A 23,159-nucleotide genomic window follows, 5' to 3' on the forward strand; every position below is an offset into this window, starting at 1 on the left:
ATTTTTCACCTCTCTATTAGCATCTAATTCCCAGAGTAACACAAACAAATGACTCTTCATGTAGACTTAGCTGATTGTGAAAGGTATGAAACTTATTTCAGTCTCGTGCATGCATTTATCATGCATGGCCATCTATATTAGGTACAAGTGCAGCAACACGTGGAAGTACACACAGGCACATATGCACACGTTTGCAAAATCATAGCTCATGTTTTTGCTCAGTGCCAGCATCAGCTTCCAGTCAGCTTTGTTATACTGTACCTGTATCACATGTGTTTTCTACCAGCTCCTACTGGTGAGAAGGCTCCATCCCATCCTTGTGAATAGCTGTGGCATTCACCTAAACAGGAAGGGAACTCAACTGAATATACTGACTTGTGCTTCCCTGGCAAAAACCACCCTCTGCCCTCTACTCTCACCTCTCTTAGCATTTCAAATCAAACTCTAGTTCTTGGTCTTTATCTTCAGGTGATACATGGCATTTGCTCAGGATATCTAAAAGCTGTGGAAGACTGCAGAGAACAGGTACACTCTTGTAACTCTCCAAAAAAGGTAAAGTGAGTTTGTCCAGGAGACAAACGTTTTCGGGTGTCTATTTTGCCTGTGACGTGACCTGCAGGAACTAAGGCTACTCCAGCCTTCCATGTTTTTCCTTGATAGTGCCTTCTGGACTGTACGCAATTGATCAAAACTGCATAGACAAAATATAAAATAAATCCCCTCCAATCACACGCACACACAAATCTTACTGAAACCAAGACACAATTACACCCACTTCTCCTGAGGAGACGATGAAAGAACAATATGTGACATGCATTACTGGAATACACTTTAGCTACTATGGTGATGAGTGTATATAGACTAGAACTGTCAAGTTTAATTCTGAGATTTATTATAAGGCATATATTTTTAGCCGGTCTCCTGAAGAAATGAGACTTGGACCACATAACCATGTATCAGCTTGGTTATTTCCCTTTCCTTCTCCCTTTCCTCTCTTTTAACCCAGTGACCAGTTTGACAAAGGAGATAAAGTGAGCATAAAGCTCTTATATTCCTATGACTTTCCTGAAGATCTGCTTTCAGGAAGGTGACAGAAATCTCTCCATCAGCTTCCCTTACTGGGAGATACACAGGCTAAGCCACCATACATTTCGGCCAGCTGGTGGCTCCCCAGCAACCAGCAGAAGCGTAGCTCTGTCCTGGCTGTAACATTTAACATCTCTCGTCCAGATGGCATATCACAGGAAATGCGCAAAGGAGCTATGTTGCTGCAGCGGAGCGAAGTTTATGGTTATCCCATAAACTTCCCAGCCCACTGATGACCAGGCTCATGAGTTTGGTTACTCACAAAACACTTTAGTTGGAGTTGCCTGAAAATGGAAGCGTCACTTCAAAGTTCAGTGCTTAAAAAAGAACCAACAACAACCAACCAAACAAAAAAAGGCAAGCTGAAGCTGTGTTTATACACAGAGATTTGATGTGTGTATAGGTCTATATGCATATTTAAGCTTCTGCCCTAGGAGCTGAGGCATCCATTTCAGTAGGGTCTGCATCGTGGTAAGCATCTCTCACTGCAAATCCCATTGCCAGACCAGATCCTAAATGATTTTATTACTGTTCCCATTCCAGTGAACACATACATTTCTGCTTAATTTAATTCACCTGCATACTCCCAAGGTTAACTGAGTGGGAGTTAGGCTTTCTCCTTTTATTTTGATACACAAGTAGCCCCTGTATACAACTTTCATTTTCACCTGGAAGAGCACCTGTATTATCAGAAGCTTACACACACGCAGGTTCAAGGCTATTTTTTTCCCCTCCAGGTGAGCAGAAAGCAAACCGAGGACAAAACCCGAAAATAATTTGACCTGTAGAAGAATTCAAGTATGTCTTGGTGTTTTTACGTTCAGAGGTATTAAGAGGAAAAAAAAAGAGTTACAAAAGCGCAGCAAAATAGATATTATCTCAACCCTGCAGTGTTCATTTATTTTTGAACAAGCAAAGCAAGGTTTCTTGGGAAAGACTACTAAATTGAGCACTATGTATATAAAAAAGAAATTAGCTTTTAATTATACAAATTTTCTTCAAGTCTCCTTTAGATTAGTCATTGCTAGCTTAACTGTCATTTTTAGAGACAGCTCTAACTTAGTTTCAGCTGCTGGGGCTTTTTCATGGACAGCAATAAAAGCTTCACAGGCCCCCAGATGTAGCACACGTCAGAGAAACTTTTCTCTAGGACTACTGAAAGCTACTATTTTGAGGCTTTAACCCCTTTGCAAGAAGAAACTGTTGGGAGGGTGTTTTTTTCTGGGTTTTTTTTTTTTGGTTGCTTGCTGTTAATCCAGACACAGGTCTAACGCCGCTCCCATTAACAGCGGCGCACACAGCCTGCCTTAATCCACCCAGCGCTACCCCCCCCCCCGCCCTGAAGCGCCAGCAAATCAAGGGCAGCCCCGGCGCCCCTGTTTAGGGGGCCGCTGCCCCCCGCACTGCGGCGCACAACCACCGCCCGCCCGGCCCCGACCTCCCGCTCTCACGCCCGCCGCCGCCGCCTTTGTCTCGCCGCTGCCGCCGCGGCGGGGGCGGGGGGGGAGGAGGCGGTGCTGCCTCGCGGGGGGCGGACCCGCCCCCCCCCCCCCGGCCGCCGCCGCTGCTGCCGCCGCCGCGCGGGTCAATGAGTGGCGCGGGGTGGCGGCGGCGCGCGGCAGCCTCCCGCCCGCCCGCCCGGCGCGGCGGCGGCGGCGGCAGCGGCAGCTCAGGGTGAGTGCGGGCGGGCCGCGGGGCCGGGCGGGCTGCGCCTCCGCGGGCGTCACCGCCGCTCCGGTTTGGGGGAGGGGGTGGAGGGAGGACGGAAACGCGGTTTTGGGCCGAATACCTGGCCAAATGCCATGGTGAGGGGCGCCCCAGCCCCGCTCGGGCCGGGCCGGAGCGCGGGGCACGCCGCGGTCGGTGCGCGCTGCCCGTGAGCGCCCGCGGCGTGTCGGTGCCCACGCGCTCAGTTTCGCGATGCCCCACAGTTACTTTCTGCTGGCGGGGCAAGTCGCACCCCCTGTTACTGCCGCATCTGCATTTTTATGGTGCCTCCAGCCGCCTTCCCCGGGCCGTTACGCTGCATGGTAACGAAGGCGGGGGGGGAGGGCGGCGGGACGCGCCCCGCAGCTCCCGCCTGGCACTTGCCGCGGGGAGGGGAGAGCCCGGCCGCTGCGCTGCAAGGCGGGCATGCCCCGCGCCCCGCCGGGCAAAGCCGCACAGCCACAGTAAGGAATGGGCTGGCTTCACGTTAACGGGGCGGGGGGGGGGAAGGGGGAGGGTTGCGGATTAGCTGCTGTCTTCACGCAGCTTAATGGGAACGGAGGTCTTTGCGTATAAGCCAGCCTGAATAGAGGATAAAGTGGTATGTTCGCTTCTTTGCGGTTTCTGCTTGCGGCTATTTATTTATTTATTTATTTTTGTTTGGTTTGTGTTTTGGAAGGACAGTTGAGAGTCCAGATAAATGAAGTGGGTATAATTAGACACAGCCCAATAAAATGGCTAGCTCTGGGAATACTTTATCTATACTAGGATGAATTATTACTCCTTTTGGTAATATTACTGAAATGTAATTTTAAGTCTATTATCAGAAAAAAATTGCAGTAGCAATAATAAAATGTACAGGTTAATTAAAGTGACTGTTCTAGCTAAAGATTCTTTACTAGAATTAAACTCCTAAGCTATTAGAATTAAGGTTTCTTCGGGATTTGTTTAAAAAAAGAAAAAGCACAGTTCTTCAGAGGTTATAGCAAACCCTGACCATCTGAGATTCAGCCTTGGAGCTTCATGTCCTTTTTCTTTTCTATTTTTTTCCCCTCTTTTTAATAGCCAGGGCTTGCATGGCTCTTTGCAGATATAAGGGATTATGAAACCGCATAATGATGCGTGCATATGTCAAAGAGTTTAACTTTCAATGTATGTCAACAAGTTTTTAAACTTAATTTTAACCCTATGTCTCACTCATCCTTAGACCTAGGGCTGGTAATACCGTGTATGCAGGACACATGCACAGTAATCCGGCAGACTCTGACTGCATACTCTAGCTGTTTCAAAGTGACAAAACCAGTGTACACAAGGGATACTTATCCCTCAACAGTGACTTTTTTGACAAGGATGTTTACAGCCCATCCGATGCCCACTGAAATAACCAGAAAACTCCCACTCATGACTCAAGTCTGGGGGCTTCAGATCAGGCTGTCAGTGCATGGCATTGGAAACTGTCTGGCGCTGATCTGGCGCAGAATACTCCTATAGATAATCCTTGTGCAATCCCTATGGTTTTTAAAGGGAAAGATGAGGTGGGGAGCGGCAGCAGACAACAACTATTGGGCTTATGGCTTGGTTTATCTAAATGTATTCAACAATTAAAAATAGTCAGAGATGTGCATTTTTTTAATGTTTTAAAAATTGTTGACCTTTAATTAATTGGTAGTGACTTAGTCTGCGGCTGTCTAGTAGGTAGGTGAAGCAACCAACTTACAACTGTTTTTTCTGAGTTAATGGCTATTGTGAGAGTACCCTGGGTGTACAATGTCTGTTTGGAAACTTTCAGATGATGGACTGGTTGAATGCAGTAGTTACAGGCTTACTCAGGTAGCAACCTCCTTTTGCAATATCGGGATTAGTTGCTTGCCAGATTTCTAAGCCTGGAAGGAACACTTTTCTGTCATTTATTTTATCTCTTGCTTAATATAGGCAGCAGACAATTTCACAAGTAAATTCTGTATTGAGCCCGTACCTTCTGTGTGGTCTTCACTTGCTGTTAAAGACAGGCTCCCTCTGCAGCAGGAGTTCAAGCATGTCTAAAACTGCCTCGTGGCTCAAAGGTCTGAGCCCTAAATGAGTGGGTAATATCTACGGCTTCAAATATCTGTAATTAGAATGAGAGTTATTTTGGTCTATCAAAATATAATGTTGTACGTAATACCTATTGAAACACATCAGCATACTTCTTGTGGCATACATACTGGCAGAGCCTCCTTCTCCTCTTGGCATGAGGCTGAAACACTATCTGATACAGAGGTAGACATGGCTCCTCGAAGTGACTTAAGACTTTGCTGTAGGGAAGGGTCTGTCTTCTCTCTGATCAGTGGTACAGAAATGATATCCGGGTTGGTGTCCATCGTGCTTCCTGTGAGGCGAGCTTCTCGGAGGACTGCCGTTATTTTTCCCTCTTGGATGGACCTTTCCGTATAATACACGTTAAAGTTACCGGGCTGATGTAACACGCTGTCCATGTGAGCAGCTAATTAAGAGTTTTGGAGCATGTTGAAACAGCATAGGGCAGTGAGCGCTCTGATGCCCGAGAGAGCCCCTTCTGTGTTAGTGCAGGCAGATAAAGCAGGTATGATAGCACATCCTGCTTTTTAGCAGCAGATTTCTTTCTAAAATTCCCCCTTCCACCACTGGTTAGGTGCAGATACTGACCTTCGGGACCCTGCCCAGGACGAGTCGGTCTGTCTGCAGTGGGGCAGCTGGAGAGTAGATGCTTATTTCGCATCCTCCTTTGACACTGCCAGAGCATTTCATATGCACCTGAAGACCAACATTAAAGAGGTAACAGCGACTGTACAACAAGGACCTCTAGCAGAGTCCCAAGGGCCAAATATAACAGACTAGTATTACAGTGCTGGGAGGGGGCAACACTGACTATACGAGAGACAAAAGGAGAAAACATGGAAAATAAGGGGGAATCAGGGAGAAAGTTTTCAAGCTTGCTCAGCCACTCTTCCCCACAGCCAAGGGCCAGTGTGGCACGTAAAGGAATTAGGACCTAGCAGAGAGGGAAAAGGCCAGCTTGCCTGATCTGCAGGCTGCAGTGCTAGGTAGAGACAGGCAAGCTCAGGTACTGGCTGTGCTTTTGCCATGGTGATACTGATTTTCACACAGACTAATTTATCTTCTGTACTACTGTGCATAGACTGCTTCTGGTGCCCTGACTCATTCAACTCAGTCCTAACGTGTAGGTTACACTATGCTGCAGAGCGGAGCTGCATTGAAGAACATCATAAGGAAAAATAGGAGAGAAAGAGAAAACAATGAAGACAGTGGGGAAGAGAGGAAATCTGGCATGTTGCTACCGAAACATGTGGCTTATCTAAAAGGAAAATCAATATATGTTCTGCTCCCTCTCTGCCAACGCATTTCAGAATTTATATAGAGTATTATTCCTTCCTTCTCTGCAGTAGATATAATCAAACTCTTTCAAAGGTATGCATAGCATTAGAAACTACATCTACATTGGAAGGATGGCTGGCAGTTGTATAGCTGTTCTTTGCTATTAGTTTTTCCCTATGTCCCTCAATACAAACCTTAGAGGCTTTTCTGCTAACCTTTTGAATGGATTCTTCCTCAGACTGGCACTGATCGAATGATATACTACCCTGAAGATGACTCCAGCTAACCAGAACAAGCCCAGAAGAGCCATTGTGGGCATCCTTCATTTAAAACAGAACGTAGATTATGGAGTGAGCAAAAGAAAGTGAGAGTGTTACAGTGGTACACACAACAGATTTCCACTGCTGAGGGGGTGTCTTCTTTTCCTTCTGAGAGTTGGCAGGAAGAAATACTGCTGCTGCTTAGAGCCACAGTATTAGAGGGAGGAAAAATATTAATGAGACCGTGCAGGAAGGCTTGTCACAAAATCGAAGTACTGAAAATCACCAAGGTGATAGTACAGAGTAGAACGCTTATCAAGGAATTCTAGCTAATACCCATATGTCATCCTTGCTGTGGCAGTCCACTGTGTACTGTAGTTATTCCTCATTTTCTTTATTATGATACTCCCCCCCTCCCGCAGCAGTGTCTCATATCTTTCTTACTCTTGATTTCGTGTAAATATAAAATAAGAGGAAGGAAAAGAGTTAGTAACTCTCACTTTATTCTCTTATAAGCTTCATGCAAGCCACTCTAGACCAGAATTAATTATTAATTCCAATTATATTTTGTGTCTTGAAGATATTGATGATATTTTCAATTCCAGATTGATGTCTCTTCAATTTCCTTTTTTTACTGCAGCAACAAAGCCAGCAAAGCTCTTAAACACATGCCTATTTTTAAGCCTGCCAGCAGTCCCTTTGACTTAATTCAGCTGAATGCCCCGCGGTGGCTAAGGGCAGTCATTTAGTATAAAACGCTGGCTGGCCTGATGGCAGTCTAAGTTGTTATGGTTTGTAGGCGTTTTGTGGGGGGAGGAGAGAAGGAGGAGTTGTTTAACTCTATTTCTTGCTGGAGTCTAGCATGTCTCTGCCATAGCTCTTCTGCATAAGTTCTGAAAGCAGGGACGTGTTTGTCATATTAAAAATTCTGATATCGTCATACTACTTTCTGTCCTGAAACCAAAGTCTTTAGTGGAAAAGAAGTTCTAAAAATTTTGCCTCGTTTTGTTTTGACATTTCTAACATGAAATATGTGGTTTCCAGACCTTGCGTTTGAGGTCAGCACTAACCCTTATGTCCATCTCGAGCAAACAGGGTGCTCCCAGCCCTCTTGAGTGTCCCCTTGCAGTGGCGCTCCCTGAGCAAGACTTCCTGTCCCACGAGGTGCTGCCATCGCAGAACTTGGGTACTCACAGATTAATGGTGTCCAGAAACTAAATGCTGAGATTCAGATTAAGACTAGAAACAAAATCCCTTGTGAGATTTTCCCAATATAAGGATTCACCAAAACTGGATGCTGTCCTGCAGGAAAACTTCATTTTGAAAAACCTCCATTTTTCACATGAAAATCATTCATTCAAAATAGTTTTACCAGGCCTTGTTCATTCTCATTGAAAAATCTCAAGATCAGCATTTTAAGATGAAATCTATAGTAGTTACACCCACACAACACTTCATTATAACAAAACCAGATGTTAAATCTGTCTCAGGTATGTCTGTTTCTGGCCTGGAATAAGTCTCTATCCCCAGTCTTGCCACCTTAGCATCCTCCTACATTTCCCTTTCTAAGCCTTTTCTCTGCCTTAAGTCCTTGCGCTTTCCTGTTTCTCCACAGAGCTGCTTTACCTTACGCTTTTTCTTCCCCCTGCCAGCCTCCCCCTCCAAAACGTAGGTGGTAGTGACAGTATATTTGCCGCCATCACCATTCTGCTTTTCTGTTTTCCTTTTCTCCACTCAGTGCCTGTCCGACTACTCTAAACGGTTCAGGACAAGGATTTAAATGACTATTCTGTATTTGTACAATGCCTGATGCAGTAGGGCCCCGTGCTTAACCAAATGAGTAGTAATCTGCTGCTGTAGTAATCATGGTTAATGAGGCTATATCTTTGACTATGACAACAAGATTAATAAAGTGGATAAACTTCCATGTTAAAGTTTTCTCTATTTCTCCTCAGCTGCTATTTATTTTCAATTGTCTTCCCTTCTCAGCAGTGTGCTTTCTTTTTAAAAAAAAAAAAAAAAAAAAAGATAGGGGAAATAGCAGAGTCATCACATGCAACCTGTTGTGCTAGGAACTGTTGGATGATATAAACGTCTGTACAATGCCCAAGAAACTTCTACTTATAAGATATGGAACAGGAATGGGACAATTAGGCTTGGCATCATGAACTGACTGGTGTCTTTTAATACATCACAGCAAAGAGGGCTTTTGAGGGTGGAAAATGGACTTTCAGAACTGTTTACATGAGGAAGAAATGTCTTCTTCCAAAGATGTAGAAAAAGGGATGAATGTACATGGGATATAGGACTATTTCGGGGCTAGTTTAGCACCCAAAACTGGGTTATTGTAAGTGCCAATGAAAGGGAGAGAACAAGAATCACTAGCAGGATTAAAGGGAAAATGGGAGGGCAAGTAGTCATAACGCTGTCTTAAGGTGGCTTAAATTGTGGAACTACAGCCCATGTGATTTGCTGAGTGTCACTTAGGAAATCTCTGTCTCCTGGGAGCTTAGTGCTCTAATCTCTAGCTACCCTGTCCTGTTCTTACTTTTTCCTCTTAGTGATATTATTTACAACTGAGTTGGAGTATGCTGACAAATGGAAAGGCTGTTCTCAAATTTATACTGCTCAGTGCAAAGTAGTGGCTAATAATGTCATCCAAAAGCTAGTCATGGATAAGGCAATGAGAAACCTGGCTAGTAAAGCTTGATGAGCCTTGCTGTTTCCAGTTAGCCACAGAAAACGAGACTAAGGTGACAGCCTGGTGGCTCAGATGTAGAAGTCCCTCAGCTCTAAGAACGGCAGCTCTTTAACAGAGCTGAGCAAGCTCAGGCTCTGGGTAGGAGTTAGGCTGAGAGCAACTGTGATGTACTTCTGAATCGCTCTTCCAGGTTTTGGCTAAACAGGAGAGGAAAGAGCCTTTATTTGCTAGTGGATACCACAGCTCACTTAAGGAGTGCTGCCAGTAGAGCTGGTGTGTAGGACCTGTGGGCATGGGTACACCCTCAGTACGGACAGACTCGCTGTGCCAGTGCCCAGAGCTGGCAGGGAGAGGCTAGCACTACTTTCAGAAGCTCTGTTAGCTTGCAGCCCTGACCTGGCTAATGAGTTCTGTCCCTTAGGGTATGCTCAGAGAGTTTTTTGCAGGTAGGGGCAAAATTGTTCTGCCTTTACTCCAGGCTGAATTAGAGCTATTAGCTTATATTCTCCCACATGCCAAAAGCCAGTCATACAGTTGCTTGGCTGGGAGCATAAGAGGATTAAGGTTCCTCTTTGCCTGCAAAAGCTTGTGTAAACACACCCTCCTTTGGAGCCATCACTGCTGGTGGTGACCCTGCACTCAAGCTTTTCCAGCTCCTGCAGCTCGAAGCACCACCACCACCAGCACGTCTGCGTCCGCTCGTGAAGCAAGCCTACCACTGCAAGCTGTAATGCTTTCACCCTTTGGGGAGTGTAAAAGCCTGCTAATCTGTTGTCACATGTGGCTGGACTAATGAAACATACAGGAAAGGGACAGGGCAAAGGCAGCCCTGATCACAGACAGCAGTGACCGTGTTACCTGTAACCAAGATGTACACTTCATATCCCAAATCTATTAAACAAGATCCATGGCATGCCTTACAGTGCATGCGTACGGACACAACATTGAAATTTGTAGACAGAGCTTTACAGTTGTTGCGGCAGCCATCAAATTATTTGGAGCAGGTCCCCTACATGGACACAGAAGTTGCTGTCGGTACATCTCAGCACCTGTGGTACCAACACTGGACAAAACCATAACCTGGACTCGCGCATTTTCCTGGGCCCTGCCCCGATGCAAATAAGTTTTTTGTTGTTGTTGTTGCTGCTGTATTTTCCTCTGGTGGTTTCGCTGTGGAATTGTTGGTTTGCTGTTGGCAGACAGATTCTTATAAGCTGAATTTTAAAAACAGGCACAACTGCAGAACAGTTATTTGATATGTGTGTTGTAACAAATTCCCATCTAACAACAATGCATTTGTTATATTTCATTCCTGATAAGTGCTGATTACTAGCATGCTTGTTTCCTGAACAATCAGCTTTCTTTTCTAGTTGTCACTCAGTTTGATTTCCTTATACTGCAAATCAGCATTAACAATATCAGACTCATTCCTACTGGTGAAATACAGAGCTTGACACTACGTTGTGACATCTCAGAGTAAACAGACAGGAGGTCTGACAGACAAATAAACAGAGGGCTGTTTATAAAATACATTACAGCCAAAAGTTTTGTAATCAGTATGGACTGACAAAGAAAACAAGGCATACTTGAATGAAGTGGCAGCTAAAGCGTCTACAGGATATCAATCCTTGCATTCAGTATTTTCATAAATAGAGGTTATGAACAAGTCTATTCTGGATAACTGCCATGTGGTACTACGCATGAAACCTGTACGTCTCTTGGCTCATTTGTAATGTTTGCCCATTTTTTTTTAGTAAAATCTTATTTAGGCCCTGAACATTGAAACTATCGTCAGCGTAAGAGAACTGTATCAATTATAAGAGTACCTCCATTCATCTTAACAAACTATGATTAGTTTCTGAGAATGGAAATTATTCTTCTGGAAACACTGTTCTTCTAGAAGCACAAACTAGATTTTTACCCTTTTGTTCCACAATATCTAGCAGACTAAAACCATTTTTTTCTGACTGAGAATAGCAAATGCATTTTTCCAGACCTTGACAAGTGGAGTATTTTCACTTCTCCCCAGATTCCTGAGTGTGTTGCCAAAAATGGTTATATATGTCTCTTACCGTGTCTGTCAGAGCAGTTTAACATCCTCTTCTTCGTTAAAGTCATAGTCCTGGGAAAGTAGAATGGAGTCCCAAACAGGAGAGGAAGAGTTAAAGCTGATTGTCTCAACACATGTATTTTGTGTTAAGTATGAGAAAATTTCATGCTTTTCATGATTTATTTTATTGCCAAATACCCCATCGGGGCAATTTAACCAAAGGCCATCAGAACATGGTTTAATTTGTATAGGTTTCCTGGTGAGAATTTACTATCATTAAACATGTTATGTAAATAATTGTAAAATGTGGTTTCCTGCTGAATGTCATTAGAAAAGGCAGATATCAGAGCACCACTAATAACAAAATGATTTTGCTAAAGATGACTTCAGCCTCTACATGCATGCCTGCGTACTCACGTCTGGTAAGATAGCTCTGCAAAGTTGTGACAGGAAAGCATTTTTACTGCACAGGCAGTGTGGGTGGGAAACAGCATGAACTTATAGAAAATGTATAGCAGAAGCAGTTGCAATTAGAAAGAATCCATAATGGTTACACACATAGCTGAAATACTTCTGAAGTAATGTGAGTGGGTCTTCTCGAGCAAAGCCAGAGCCGGGCATGTGCTTTTCCACGTGTGAATACCGTGCTTTGAAAGCGCCTTTATGATTCACAAAAGCAGCTGCTTTAGAACTGAAGTGGCCGTAGAGTTTTTGAAATACATTTAAATAGGTATATTGCAAGCTGCTCCCATCTGTTTTGAAGATTTGGGAGAGCCGAGTTTTGGGAATGCATTTGTTCAGCAGCAGCAATGACATGGGAAGTACAGCGCTGTTAGTCATTCTAAGTAGTCCTTTCTCAACTCACTTAAGGTCTGCAGATCAAAGCCAGCAAAGAAAATCAAATTTTGAGTAGGCTTTGCTAGATAAGTAATCAATCTGCTTTCTGCAAAGTCTTCAGAAAGGTAATTTACAATTAACCAGGTATTTAACAAACGGGGAGGGAGATTTCTAAATTACAGTTCTTCAGATATTTCTGATAATAGTTATTAACACTTAATGCTGTCTTTCAGTCTCAGTGGTTAATTAAAATTAGTTTTTAATCCCTTCATTTTGTTTTCCATGATTTTAACATTTCCTTTTCTTTATACTTCTGTCCCTTTGGATTACATTCTGCTGTCTGTGGCTGTACGAGGAGGTTTGGAGGTTTGCTTTTGTGCAGCCGTGGCTAATGTAAACCACCCATGTGGCAACTTTAGGACAGTTTTGAACACTGTGACCATAATACTTTTTAACTAAAACACATGACAATTTTTACTATCTCTGTGCTTACTTGGGGTTTTAGCTTTGTGTTAAGAGCTCTTGTGGAAATATCCTATAAAACCAAATAGAGATGAAAACTAATTGATTTCTCTATAAGTTACTGTGAAAAATCTGAATAACAAGTTGAAGAAATTGTCTTTTCTGTGAGGTTTTTTTTCCGCTGTTGAAAACAGAAGAGTTGCTTTACGTTCTGTAAGACTTTTCGTAAGGGAAGAGATCATGCGTTATGCATTTAGAAAAAAAACTTTGAAAAACGAAATAAGAAGTGATGTGGTTATTGAGAATCATTTGTATCCTCAAAGTTTCACTAATTCAAAAGCGTATTACAAGAGCACTTCAGGTTTCTTAGATGAAGATTTTGCTAGCACTGTCATAGTGGGCTTCTGGCCAAGAAGTAAACAGATGTAAAATGCACTTTTAAAATTTCAGATCTGAGCTTTAAGCTTTGAAAATCCTATATTAAACTGAACAAGGAGGTTACTCAGTGGTGTAACATGAGACAGGAAATACCTCAGTTAAGATTAGAAACCAAACCGATGCATCTTGCCACTCTATGCTATTGTCCATTGTGCATATCTGAACGACTCCGTGGGGCTGAATGTCTCAGTTTAACAGCTTTAGGAAGAACTTTGTTTGTCATTCCCAGTTGTCTCCAGACAACTCAGTTCCTCAGTGAGAAAAGGTGAGAGTTGTTTAGGCTTGTCCACTGCCAACAAACTCTCTACAGCAATATCTTCATTGAATGTATGTACTAAGCCTTGGTATGAAAACAAAAACTGCAAGTTGTGTGTGCGTATATACATACACACATTATTAAAAAATATTCTATGAATGAAGAAAGGGCAATCCTCAGACAAAGCGGAGGACTTAACTCAAAATTCAAATGTCTGCTCTCATTTTGTGCAAGTCTCATCTCTGCCTCTGTTTACCTGTGAAATAGCTGAGCCTTGTTATTCCTATCTGAGAATACATTTAGGAAGGATTAGGTGACGCATGCGAATCAAGACACTATTGAAAGGCCCAGCATTATGATCTAAAATAATTCTATGCCCTTGTAAAGAATAGTTTTTAATCTATTGATTACGAAAAGAGTGGCATATTCTATCAAGGGAAAAACTGCTTGCATCTAATGGGATAAAACTTAACCTACCTAGCTAGCTACCTTTACTTAAATTCCCGGGTTGCTCAGCATACTGTTTTACTTAAATGGTCTACCGTTAGTCTTCTGTTGCCCACCTCAAGTATTTAGCTCGTATGTAATAGAGTTTAATTCCAACATGCTGACTATATATAATTTGTCAGTTTCGTTTGTTCACTGTGTAATCAGAGAATCCCATGACTATTCAGATGCTTTTTTCTTGAAGATGTATGAATCCCAAATAAAAAACTTGATAAAAACATTTTATATATAATTTATATATAATGGATTACAAGCTGAACTGAGAGTCACAGAAAAGGAAAAAGGCAAAAGGCACATACTTTCACAGATTCATGTGAATCTTCAAGGTTTTATAGGAAGACAAAAAAAATCCCAAAGACCTCATCTTCAAAAATTGTAATTCATATATATATATATATATATATATATATATATATATATGTATACATATATGTATATTAAAGCTAAATATTGGAGCAGAACAAAGCTTTTCTGCATGCGATCTACTTATAACAGTAAATTTGCTGGTGCTAGACCGAGACTTAGCTTTGGGTACTGATAGAAACCATCCCCTCATGCTAGATAAAGCATTTGAACGCATGCCCAAAAAGCCTGGGGTTATTTGGATGAGTAGATAGAGGCATGCAGCGATGATTGAATTTGAATCTGTTATGAGAGCAAGTATTCGTTCACTCACTAGAAGTCCTGAACAGAAAAAAACTAAGCTTATAGGGTACACAGCGCAGATGGCTGCTGCTAGTAATTTACAGAAACGTCTAGGCTCGCATTTTCAGGGCAGTTCTGTGAATTAAACCCTTTACCTTTAGGCAGCAGGATTCAAATTACCCTATCACAGCCTTTTTAAAGAAGCTTTTAGAGGACATTTTACTTGTAGGGAAGCCTCAAGGGGCACGTGACCCTTCAGTTAAATTCCAGATCCAAAATCTTTGTCAAGGCTATACACAGGACCTAGAATTCCCTCCCGCAGCAACAGCTGCTTTTTAGAACTGAGAGGGGTACAGCGGTCTCGCAGAAACCAACCTTGTGCGACATGCTGGTCCGGGTCATTGAGCAACAGTGGGATTTTACTGCCTCTTTGTCTTAATCGGGCTTCTCTCAGAGAAAATAGGGGACAGGTTGGTAGTGCTGTGCCCGTGAAACTCATTTATAGCCTGTCACGACATTGCATCTCGCCCTGTGTGTTGGGGCTACGATATGTGACATAAAAATGCTCTCTGGACAAAGTGATCCTAATTGGGATGGGACTCCTCTGAGTCTGTGGTTGGCTGCTCAACTGCCATTGTATGCTACCTCATCACATCAATTTTTGTGCTGCACAAAGTAATTGGAGGACAGGCCCATTGTGGAGGTAATGGGATTGGTCTCCTGGGAAGATGCCAGTACCTCTATCTGGTGATAGTCTTCCCTAACAGAACAGAAAGTGGTGTGGATGATGGTTTAATTTGGGCACAGGATTTCTCCTTGAGTCTAGACATTATAGTCATTAACTGGGTGACAGGACGTCATACACTGGGATTCAAGCCCTGTCCTGGGATCCAGTGCAGCTGAAGATCCTGCTGGCCTCGGCAATGCCTAGGAGTCACCCTGGGAATACAGAGATGAAACAAAGCCTGGGTTTTATAAACACAAGCTAAAACCTGCTTCTGTTCTGTTTTGCGGAAGTGAAGTAAATGGATGACAAGTATCTAAACAGATGAGTTAATTTGAATGCTGTCCTACATAGTGTTAGTATGTATTTCCTAATGAGGAATTACGAAATTCTCCCTTTGGTGTATATAGCAGTCATACTTAACTATTTACAAATGATGCAACATTTTGGAGTAACTATGCCTATTTAATCAACTAATTTTTTGGTTTCTTTATTGTGAATTTGCACAGAAGACAAAGAACAGAGCCTTAATACGTGTACCTAATATGCAGTTGCTATAAAAGAGTGATTAATGTGATCTATGGCTTTTGCTGTGCTAATGATCTCTTTAAGCTACAGCAGTGCCTTCATTTCCCCCCACTTTTTCACTGGAAAATTTCTGCTTAGCTAGTTTGGTTTTTTTGACCTCCTGAAGCCTTTGACATTTTCCCCAGGCCTAAAATAAGAGCTGCTATAGTTGGCTAGAAGCATTTTATGCTGAAAAATATGTGCCATAATAGATGAAGATGACAAAGTAGGAAAATCGGTTAAAAATGACTGAATAGGCCCTGCTCCCTCCAGGAAGGAAAGGCTTAGAAATCTGAAGCCTTGTGCAATTTATTCCTTTATGAATGTACTAAAACAAGAGATACCAAATTGGTTAACTACTTGGAAGGAGTCCCCAAACTTGACTTTCTGACATTGATTTCAAAGCCTCATGATAATCACTCCATTTTCAACCAAGTTCTCAGATGCGTCTTGTAGGCGACTCCTACCCTCCTGTCCTCTCTGCTTCTCTTGATTATATTGATCTCATATTCCTCTTTGACAACATATTGATATGAATCTCCTGGGACTCCTCTGGACAATCCCACTGTCTTCTCTTTTAACAGATCGTCTTTCTTTTTCCCTTGGCTCTGTCCGCACTGGAAGATGGCCCTGGTTCCCTTTGAAAGGAAACTTTGGCTGCAGGCAGGGGGTGAGGGCCAGTGAGGCAGGACTATGGGGAGTCCCTGTTTCACCATCAGGCTGCATCAGGGCATGCTTAAAGAGCCTAGGGCTATAGCGCACAGCACTTCTGCCCTGCTCTGCAGACGCAGTCTATTTTGAGTCCTTTATGGCCTTGTTCTTTTCCCTCCTCAGGGTTATTTAAGATGACCCCTACTGTCTTCACTAATGAATAACAATTAAACCTCTTTCCGTCTCCTTTCTTAGTATTTAGCCTTCTATCTAGCCTTCATTAGCCCATCTCTCTGAGGCTATCTGGATGGGGGTCTCTCTATAAACTTAAGCATAAATTAACATTGGACTGTTCTTTTCCCTCCTGTGTGAACTTGGCTGTTGCTTTTCCTTTTTCTTGTTCTCAGTCTAGATTGTCAGACCCCTAACCAAGACCTATAATCTCCTGCTTGTTCATACTGCATACCAAGCACAGTGCTGTTAGTTATTCTTCCACGATATCTCTGTGGCTGTCCATTTTCTCTCTAATCTTGTGCTTCAGCAGGCCCTTAACTTCCGATTGCTCTTACTTGTTCTGTCTGATGGCCACATGACTCCTTGACACAGATTTGTCACCTCCTCTTTGGATGCCTCCACTGAACTAAATTCAAATCCTCTTTAAAGTCCCATGTTACTTCACATCCCTGCTGTCTGTCTTTTGTAATACGTTATACCCACTTCTGTCGTCTGCTTGACCATTCCATTCTGGCTTGCCTCATTACATCATTTGACTGAGTCTCTTGTAACCATTTCTGTATTTTCTTTTATGCTTCCACTTGTGGGAAGCTGTTCTTGACCCTGGCCTCAAACGTTCTTTCCTCTCCTCTTCCAAACCCTTCGTGAAGATAAATGTCTGCCACAATGCCTACAAGGAAACTTGCTGACTGATAATGACACATGAAGGGTAATTGCTAACAGTTCATATATTCTACTTGGAAAAATTATCCTCGACCACTTGTGCAGTAGTTCTCAACATTAGCTATATATAATTAGAGCTGACAGTCCATTGTAGTTAAACAAAAGCCTCATCTCATAAATAATCACTGTAGCAACACAAAAGGTGAATTGCCTAGACGTGACCACCCTGTACTGAAGTAACTTTTCTTATATCTTAATCTCATCTTGTTTAACCTCCGTTGCTTTTTTTGGATTTGAACGATGAATGCTTTAGGAGAGGGAGTCTACCTTTTTTTTTTTCCTGTTTGGAAAGTACCTCGCATATTAGCATAGCCAAATGCAAACCAGAAGCAAATCATCTTTGATTATAACGCCACTACTAATATAGAATAAGTAGACACGGCATTCCATAGGCGTTCTGTTGTAATTTGGCATGTGATGTACTTGTTATCACATGCTGCCAGATTCTGGAAAGCCAGAACAAAACTGCAGCTTCAGAGCTAATCAAGGCTAAAGGTCTGCACATGCACTGTTACTCATTACACTGTCAGATAACAAACTGCTGCAAACCAACTGGGTATTTTGAGACTCTGACTTCATATGTTACCAAGAGGAACACCAAAGCTAACAAGGGCCGATACACAGCTCTGCAAATGGTAAAGTTTCCTCTTACTGTCTAGAAGTTTGAGAAGTCATTGAGGCAAAGGAAAAAAAAAAAGGAAGAAATAGCTTGGGAAGAGGGAGTTCATATTAATGTACGTGTCCCATTCTAGATGCCTAATGTTTTTGATAGTAAAAAAGACTGTGGTCTCATTTAGCCTGCAAAAAGAATGATTGCATTGTCTCTGAATTGCTGAATATTTTGTTTAATATCTGAGAAAGCTAAGTAGCAACAAACAACAGAAACACAACAATAGTTCTTAAAAAAATATAGCTTCAGGGCTGTTGGCTTGGCTGCCAAGAGGCTTGTGTTCAGTAACTGTACCGCAAAGGGCTGAGAACAGTTTAAGTTTGTTCACTGAGGGAGTTTGTAGCTCACTGGTGTCTGTTGGTGATTAACTCCAATATATTACAGGGAAAAATATATAAAGAGATTGGTAAACAACTAAACATAGCTTTTCTTTTGCTTGTTTACTATAACAAATAAAATCATTATCTGTTTTGCTTTATTTCTCTACATATTGGTAATGCTAAAAACAATTTTGACCTAGTGGCATTTGTTATGAAGATAACTACCAAAGGGGAGTCCTTATGAACAAATTGCTAATACTGGTCTTAGGATTTAGTGTATTTCTCAGCAGCAGGCACAATGCTGAAGAATACTTGCTATTTCTCTTGACTTTAGCTTCAACTGTGATTCATGGGCAGCTTTCTGACCTGGGCCTTTATTGCATCAAAGTATCTTCAAGCAGAGATCAAGGGGTTTGGGGCATTTGTAAATATGACAGGGGAGAGTGTTCTTTTATTTTCCTTAAGTAGTTGAGAACATAGCCATATGTGAAAACTCTGTAAGAATTGCAACAATAAACCTTTTCTGCAGCGTTCTCGCACCTGCGTAAAGACACATTTGTGGACAAATTTGCAATTATGTAGAATTTACTGTCACAGCAGCTGCAAGATACAATACAAATAAAGCAGTATGTCCCGCCTCATTAAATGGGCAGTTTTGTTTGTTATGTGATCCAGATGGTCTATTAAACAAAAACTCTAACTCCTCCCCTTTCGTGTCTGTTCATTTTTTTGCTTCGTATTAGAGCAGTCACCACAGAATCTCGCACTAGAGACAACGTGGACTTTTAAAGTGGGATAGGAAATCTCGAGTAGAACAGACTTGCAGAAAACTGTCAATTAGTACAAGAAGAGATCCTGTCAACAAAAACACCCTAGTCATTTAGGAAAGATTAAATTCTGACTCTGTCTCTGATCTTCCCATCAGTTTACTGTGGCTTTATAGACAAATAGTGGGAAACAGCAGAAGGTAGGTTTTTCCTCCTCTAAACTTTTGTGTATAAATATTTTCAGCACTCTCTCTCCCTTCCTCTTAATGTGACAAAGGAAATTGCCAGGACTGAATCTGAGCATTTGCACATTTCTTTTCAACACACAAAGCAAAATACCAGATATTTTTCCTTCCCTATACTCTTTCAATTCTGAACCTGAAGCTCTCATGTGAAAAAGAGCTTTAGATCAGACACGTACAGTTTGATCCCAGAAGGAATCTGAGGAAGCGTGTAAGGACAGGCTAGCCTGCAAACTGGAATTCAGTCTTAACAGCAGTGAACATTAACTGTGCTCAGTAAAACTTCATGCAGATAGCAAGACACCGTCTAGAGATGCTTTGGATTTGATCCTGTAACATTTATCTTATCATTGATCTCAGTGGGTGTTGGATCAGCTCTTCACAAAGTACTTTGTGCTTAATCTTATTTGGCAAGATGGAAAAGATGCGGATAGAAGTTTAAATCTGCTAGTTGCTTTGATTCTTTCCAGCAAAGAGACATTTGAAGTCTGCTAATTTGTCTGCCTTCATATGTTTTAATGCTGATATAAAGACACCAGATACTTTGTTTTGACTCTCCTGCTCCCAATTCCTTTCTTCTTTCTTCAGCATTCAGTATTTTTGCAAATACTGACTGGCTCAAAGTTTTTTCTGTACCACTTGCTTCTTGTATCAGTGTAGACTTGGAGAAAACATTGCTGCCTGAAGTACACTGGAAATATTTGAGACTTCTGGGGCTTGATAGCAAAATCGTAGGGTTTTTTTGAGTTTTTGCTGTGCTGTTCTTAGGCGCTTCATGCTGTTTTCTATCCTTTCTCACAACATGAACCTTTCACATGCAGCTGCCAGTGCCTTTCACTGTAGCATTGGTAAGCGTTGTACAGTCCATTCTCTCGGCAGTGCTTTTTCTTCATTTGGTTTTCACGTAAAGGGAAAAGGTCTGGGTAGGTGACATCTTCACCATGCAGGTATAGATGTTTAATCAGCAGTGGTAAATCTTTCTACTATTTTGCTAAGGAGAACAGCTGAGATTAAAATATACCTTTCCTCTGAGGAGTGTCTGATCCTGCAAGATTTGGAGAGAAAGAGAGACAGAGAGAGGCAGGCAGGTATGGTGCTCTCTGAGGTGCAAGCAGTGAAAGCGATGCCAAATGATCCTTACAAGTTGGCAGAGCCCTGCCATTATTCAATCTCACTTTTAAACTTTGGTTATATCGAATATTGCTGCTGTGGTAGCACAGCCTCTTGGAAGATGAAGTTCAGTCTAAGCAGTTAAAACAGGAGCCTTGGCAGGCAGGGCTTATTCCTGCCACTGCTGCTCGTTCTCTATACAGTCTGGAGAAAGACAGGCAGTTTCTTTCCACCTCATCTTTATTATTTGTAAAGTAGAAATGATTGCCTTAAAATGATGATTTGAGTAATATTTTAGAATGCAGATCCTTTGCTAAAAAGGAATTGTAGCTTTTCATACTATATGTAATTTTAAATACTGTGAGAATAGCAGCGGTCTTTTTCTGTAATGGTTGAAGGACCAGATTCCTTCCAGATATCTTCTAAGGTCATACTAGCTAGGCAGATTTCCTCCAGAAAATCTACCAGCAAATGTGTCACGCAGGCTATAATCCCCCTTGGCAATGATCACCAATCGCTAGGTTTTCCTTAATGGGAAAACCAAAGGGAACGGCGATTTTTCTTTTCACTAGCGTTGCGTTTTACTTCCCTAGCTGCTTCAGTTGCACAGTTCTTTCCTTTTCAAGGTTACTTCAGTGCTTGTACGCAAAATGATTGTGATCAAAAAACTTTATTTCAGAAATAAGTTTGAAAGGGCCGTTTACAAGGATAGAATACACTTTCTTGATTTCTAAACTTTTCCAGCCTGAGTTGATTTTCTTAACTTTATAAATTTATTCCCCTCCCCCAAAAAAGCATATTTTTACTTTTTGCTGGTCTGATTTAGCTTTTGCAATTGATGGGATATTGTTGCTAGTTGATCATGCTTCTATTGTCTTCCTTTTCCTCTCTGTATCTGCCTTACTTCATCTACTTTCTCTCCTGCTTTCTTTTATCTTACTTTTCTCCTATCCTTGGTGGTCCCCATCAAGGCTTCTAGCACCAGACACTACCAGTTTTCACTCTCTCCAGTAATTCCCGTCAGGTAGATAAGCACTAGAATTAGATGCTGTCTGTAGAACTGTACCACAGCATTTTTCATGCTGACAAAGAAGTTCTGCAGATGAACAAGGCATTCATCTGTGAAGTCAACTGCATATATTATAAACAACAGGAGGTAGCACTGTGGTCTTCATGTCTTAGACTCTCATGGGTAGAGCTCTGGAACAACTTTGCATACTGCTAAAGTTATACCCAGAGAAGTAAGGACATTTAAGTTGTAAGAGCTCATCATTTGATCTCTATCGTTTAGCTGAAAAGAGTCAGAAGTCTTAGAAGGCTGAGGCAAATCTGACAGTGAATATGCCAGGTAGGTAAGATTAAGAGGCTGTGTCTTTAGGGATGCTAGATGTTTGCAAGAGGTGTTAATATGTCTTTTGGGTCAAATGAGACACAGTCTTGGAGAACAAACTGGCAAGATGGCAACCTAGTCTGCATTTCAGAGCTGATGAGTAAACTGTTTATCAGTATATGCTAGTGCCTCACCCTATTAGAGACAGTGCAGTAAGAAGCATTTATTGCATTATCTACTACAAGTCCTCTATAGCTGTCTGCTTCTGATAAAAATCCTGTTATGGATCTATGGGCCTTTCAGAAAGTGAGGCGTAGGAATATGAGCAAAATGTATTTCTTAGTGACTGTAATCATGGATCCAGGCTATCCTTTATAGAGGATTCGCTATTTTATACGTGAACTCCTGCCATCTGCAGTAGGTGAAAGCAGATAAGATTCACCTCAGAGCCAGGATTTGGCCAGTTAGAGATGATGCCCTTAGATCCACAGAGGTTGTCTCAGCTGACTTGCTTTCTGGCAAGGGGGCCATATCCCTGCTTGGCACACTGAGCCTGCCCCAGAGCTGCTGGTGGACTCCAAAACTACAGTTAGATTTTTGGGCCTTTTTACTCGAAGGAAGGAATGACATAGGTAACCAAATAAGAATTTTTTCTTGTCTAAGGCTGTTACTAACGTACATTGAATCCTCATTTGAGAGGGTTAGGATTTTGGTGCTAATCTGTAGGTTTTATTATTTCCTCTCAGCACATGAGAAAAGCAAGCTGCAGATGGATATGCTGTTAAATTTGTTATCCCACTGGAGCAAGTACATCAAAAGATTGGCAAGTAAAAGCAATATTTGGCATGTTTTCAAGACTAATTTTTTTTTGCTGCATTTTGAATACAAATTGATACAAGATGACTTACTTTCTGTGTATCACGCTTTTGTGCTCAAAAATGAACTCATCCTTGAATCGCATCTTTATGTCTCTCCTCTTTTATTTTGCACCACCATCATGATGCATACTCCAGTATGGCAGACAAGGACACAGAACAGAAGGTCCTGCTTTAGGAGACATGAGCAAAAGTATCTTGGATATCACTGCACTCTGATCCAGCCTGGCTAATGGTCGTTCAGCATACATTGTTAAGGTATATGGCTGACATCTAGAAAGGAGATGAGAATACCATTTGTAAGGGGTTCCGAATTGTTTCTGGAAACAAGAATAACACTTAGAAATCCTAGGTGTTAGAGTTGCAGTTTAAAGACAAATTAGCAGTAGCATGCACGTGGTGGTGTTTGGTTACCTCTGATTATGGATCTCTGACTGAAAGTTTGTAGTAGATCTATAAAGAGCCAAAGCTGGAGTAATTATCCTTGCACCACACACAGAAGTAAAAACTATTGTGTGCTCCTATTGATTATTCTGGCTCAGTAATAGGAATGGAGCCATTTTATTGCATTGCAGGTGTTGGCTGAGAGACCAGTACTCTTCTTTCATGCTTGGCAAACAGTTTTCCTAGAACTGTTAGCATT

The 23,159-nt window shown here is 42.0% G+C and overlaps 1 protein-coding gene across 8 annotated transcripts in view; it reads left to right on the plus strand.

Moving 5' to 3' along the window:
• Positions 1–473: 473 nt before the first annotated feature.
• Positions 474–23,159, plus strand: part of LOC138060916 (E3 ubiquitin-protein ligase MARCHF3) — a 78,180-nt gene continuing 55,494 nt past the window's right edge. Inside the window, exon 1 of one of the 8 annotated variants that reach the window (XM_068925772.1) lies at positions 474–525. Coding sequence is in view for 1 of the 8 variants with exons in the window: in XM_068925766.1 (XP_068781867.1) it covers positions 5,560–5,586 (27 nt within the window). In the remaining 7 variants the exon portion in view is untranslated. Of the gene's footprint in view, positions 526–2,694; positions 2,761–2,871; positions 3,258–3,308; positions 3,395–5,445; positions 5,587–17,735; positions 17,838–22,653; positions 22,775–23,159 lie in introns of those variants that run through there. The other 7 variants (XM_068925769.1, XM_068925771.1, XM_068925773.1 and 4 more) reach the window with 7 other exon arrangements.

Source organism: Struthio camelus, chromosome W, assembly GCF_040807025.1.
Source record: "Struthio camelus isolate bStrCam1 chromosome W, bStrCam1.hap1, whole genome shotgun sequence".
Classification (NCBI taxonomy): domain Eukaryota; kingdom Metazoa; phylum Chordata; class Aves; order Struthioniformes; family Struthionidae; genus Struthio; species Struthio camelus.